Source organism: Nestor notabilis, unplaced genomic scaffold (genome assembly GCF_000696875.1).
Source record: "Nestor notabilis isolate BGI_N333 unplaced genomic scaffold, ASM69687v1 scaffold24339, whole genome shotgun sequence".
NCBI lineage: Eukaryota > Metazoa > Chordata > Aves > Psittaciformes > Psittacidae > Nestor > Nestor notabilis.
This window is the reverse complement of record NW_009943573.1, coordinates 6986-10487: the sequence shown is the minus strand read 5'-3', so window position 1 is coordinate 10487 and position 3502 is coordinate 6986. Positions and strand designations below refer to the sequence as shown.

The 3502-nt window shown below is 55.9% G+C and overlaps 1 protein-coding gene across 1 annotated transcript in view; it reads right to left on the bottom strand.

The window, feature by feature from the left end:
- The window catches only part of STARD3 (StAR-related lipid transfer (START) domain containing 3), a gene marked incomplete at its 3' end in the record, with an annotated part of 11408 nt that overhangs the window by 2310 nt on the left and 5596 nt on the right, over positions 1-3502 (bottom strand). The window contains exons 8-10 of the mRNA XM_010022004.1: positions 2527-2619; positions 1215-1277; positions 185-280 (exon numbers count right to left, since the gene is read on the bottom strand). Of these exons, the coding sequence (XP_010020306.1) occupies positions 185-280; positions 1215-1277; positions 2527-2619 (252 nt within the window). The remainder of the gene's footprint in view (positions 1-184; positions 281-1214; positions 1278-2526; positions 2620-3502) is intronic.

Genomic DNA, 3502 nt, shown 5'->3' with positions numbered 1-3502 from the left:
GCAGCTGGCTGCCGCGGCGCGATCAGCTCGTACGGATGAGCGGCGGAGATTTAACGCCTCGGTGACTCGGATCCAGCTAAAGCTCCAGTAAGGGCCTGGCCACAGCCTGTGTTGGACTGGGAAGCTCCAACTCTCCGCTCCAAGGAGCTCCTGTGATTAAGCCATCTTTGTCCGGCACGCTCACCTGGCAAGCTGCCACTGTTCTGTTCCACAGGATCATCTTCTCAGGCTGGAGAATAACCTCCTGGTAAACCGTTTCAGCAGAGCACTGCAGGAAAGCCTGAGGACAGAGCCAGAGCAGTTAAGCCAGTCACTTGGGCAAGATCATTCTTAAGGAACACAGGACAGATCACAAAGAACAACTGGGATAATACAGAAGGGAAGAGGTGAGGCCGGCCTGGCTCAGGAGCACGCAAAGCCAAGGCTGTCACCCCTCTGCAACAGGGGCCTGGAGGGCACACGTGGAGCTGGAGAGGGCAAGTGTCTGTCCGCAGCACAGCAAGACAGGCAGACCTTGGGGCTGGCTCCTCTTGCCCCACTCCACCAGCAGCTCCACTGTGCACACAATTGCCTGGGGAAGCTGCTGAGAAGCTGTCCTGAGCTCCAGCACAGACACTGATCCCTCCAGCTCCCCGTGGGACAGGAGATCTTTGGAGGTAAACGGTTAATGCAGTAAAGTGGGACCATCCAGCTTTTTCTCTGAGAGCTGCTCCATTGGCAGCTCCTGCCAGCGAGGCAGCATATGCACTGGAACAAAGAAAAGCTACCGCAGCACCGATGCTTCATTAAAGCGTGGGTCCCAGCCAAGGCTCTCCAGCAAGAGGGCACAGAGCACGGCACTTCCGAGCAGCTCTGCTCCATGCCAGGCGGCAGCAGACGCACGCTCAGCCCTGGTCTTGCTGGCAATTAGTTCCAATTAGCCTCCTTGGTCAGATTAGTCCTAGATGCTGGGGTTGGAAGCGAGTCTTGCAGTCACCTGCTCCCACTTCTACCAGCAGAGATTGGGGCCCAGCATGTTTGCTGGGGGGTTTGTCTGCCAGCCAAGGGGCTTTCCTGGAGAGATTCCCTAGAGCGTGCAGGGCAGCTCGTCTGTCTCAAGCAAAGAGTGTGCTTTGCAGCCTGACCTGTCCTGCCAGGGCCAGCGTGGAAGCTGAGCTGGGACCCCGTGGCTCTGGACCACGCAGAGGAAGGAAGTGATGCGGGAAGGTTCTTACCTTTAAAATAAAGGTCTTGCCATGGAAAGGTATTTCAAAAGTGTAAACAACGTCACCAAAGTCCTGTGCACGAAAGAAGAAAGTTTACATTTATGTCAGCAAAAGCACTGGGGTATAAATCAGCTCACGTGTCGCTGCAGGACCCTCTCCAGCCCTCGCACATCCCCTGTCTCCCCATAGCAACCCCAGAAGGGGAACTGCACTGAGCCCGTTTCAGATGCACATGCAGAGATTTCCATAAACAAAACAATATCCAGAGAGGCAGCAGGGATGAGACAGAAAAAGAATCCACCCCATGCCAGCCTGCAAACTCCTCATCAAGGTCAAATTCTCTTTGTAGCAAGCTACCAACACCAGGGTAAGAGAAAGGGGTGAGTTTGCCAACACTGCTGCTGTTACCTACATCTGAGAAGAGACTCCCTGGGGGCTCAGGGATGGACAGATGATAACCTTTCATCATTAGCCCTGTGTTAAACTCTGATTAGTCTATTTAAATCCATCCCCCTTTGGATAAAGAAAACAATCTGCCCAGCTAGTTTGGCATCAGACAATGGATCACTTGACAGGGGAATTTCAACCACCAGATGAGACAGCAGTTTGCAGGACTCTCACCCCACAAGCAGAAAGCAAGGTTGGGTTTTAGGGGGCAGAGGCACTGCCCCTTTGTCTCCACCCTTCGGAGGGAGAAAAGAGCTCTAGGTACCCCAGAAAACTCCCCTGTGGCTCAAGGACTGGTGAGGAAACAGGCAGGGCAGGGCCTGCTTTGCTTTGTGTGCTGCCCAAAGCAAGAGGTGCCACAGTGGAAAGACCTAAGGCAGAGACACTGTCCCCCATTTACACTCCAGCACCCACAAGGTCCCTGTCCTGGGGAAGGGGGAACACAAACAGCTTTGGGGGTGGGAGAAGCAGTCTGTGCCCCACACTGCCCTGCTCCCATGCGGGCCAGAGCTGCTTGGTGGGGTGTCCCCAGCACGCTCGAAGGTGCGGAGCAAGGGCAGAACCGCGGGGTCGTTGTGCCTCCACAGCTCCGCATCCCAACACCAACCAAAGGTGAGCCCTTCCCTGCCTGCCATCTACAGGGAGGAGCGATGGGCTCTCTCCTGTCAAACAGGAAGGCAATTAAACGTCTAATTAAATAAGAGGGGATTTTACATTTAACTGAACTGGAATAGGTTCCTAATTCAATCAGGTAATTGTAACGCTTGTTAATTTTTCATGTCGCGAGGAGGTTTCAAAAGCCTCATTTGTCCTCCCGTTTCTGCTAAGCCATCCGTGCTCCTGCCAGCAGCACGTGGGGCAGGGGGACACTTGCATTGTTCTTCTCGAACTTCCAGTTCTCCTCCTGGGCGAGGATTTGGTCCACAACCTCCATTGCATCTTTGCCTTGTCGGACGTACTCTTTCTCCTAGGAGAGAAGAGAGCGCTTCATTAGCTGGGCTTGCAGGAAGGGCTGTGCGAGGCTGGCACAGGGAAAGGGGATCTCTCCCATCACCACACCACAGAAATCTCTTAATTTGGGTGACAGAGGCCTCATTTTGGAGCTCAAAGTCACGCTCCCCGCCCTGGCTGGGATCCACACACCAGCTGCGTCTCCCGCCTTCACGTAGGGGTTTCCAGCAGGCGAAGGGCTGGGAGATGAGCAGAGCTTCCTCCCGTGGAGGTGCCAGAACTGGGGCTGAACGGCAGCAGAACCACTTGGAAAAGAGCAGAAAGCAGCTTGTGCCCAGCCAGGCTTCGGGGAGGGGAAGGACTGCCTTGTGAGCCACGGATCAGCAGGGACGGCCGAGGCAATGCCCTTCTTGGTGTGTGAGGAGAGGGGAATTCAGGCAGAGCCAGAATCACATCCCTGTGGAATGCTGCAGGGAAGAGCATGCAGCCCTGGGGATGTGGGTTAATGCTGGGTGGCCCAGAGAACCCCCTCCTGTGGTGGCCAGGATGCCACCAGTCCCAGGGCACACAGGGAGCAGAGTGGTGCTGAGGGACAGGCAAAGCAGGAGGAGTGAAGTGAGGGACCAGCTTGGGGTGCTCTGGAGATACAGCACCCTGCTGGGGCCACATGCAGGGAAGAGCATGCAGCCCTGGGGATGTGGGTTAATGCTGGGTGGCCCAGAGAACCCCCTCCTGTGGTGGCCAGGATGCCACCAGTCCCAGGGCACACAGGGAGCAGAGTGGTGCTGAGGGACAGGCAAAGCAGGAGGAGTGAAGTGAGGGACCAGCTTGGGGTGCTCTGGAGATACAGCACCCTGCTGGGGCCACAGGGGTGTCAGAGACACCAACAGCCCTGGAGG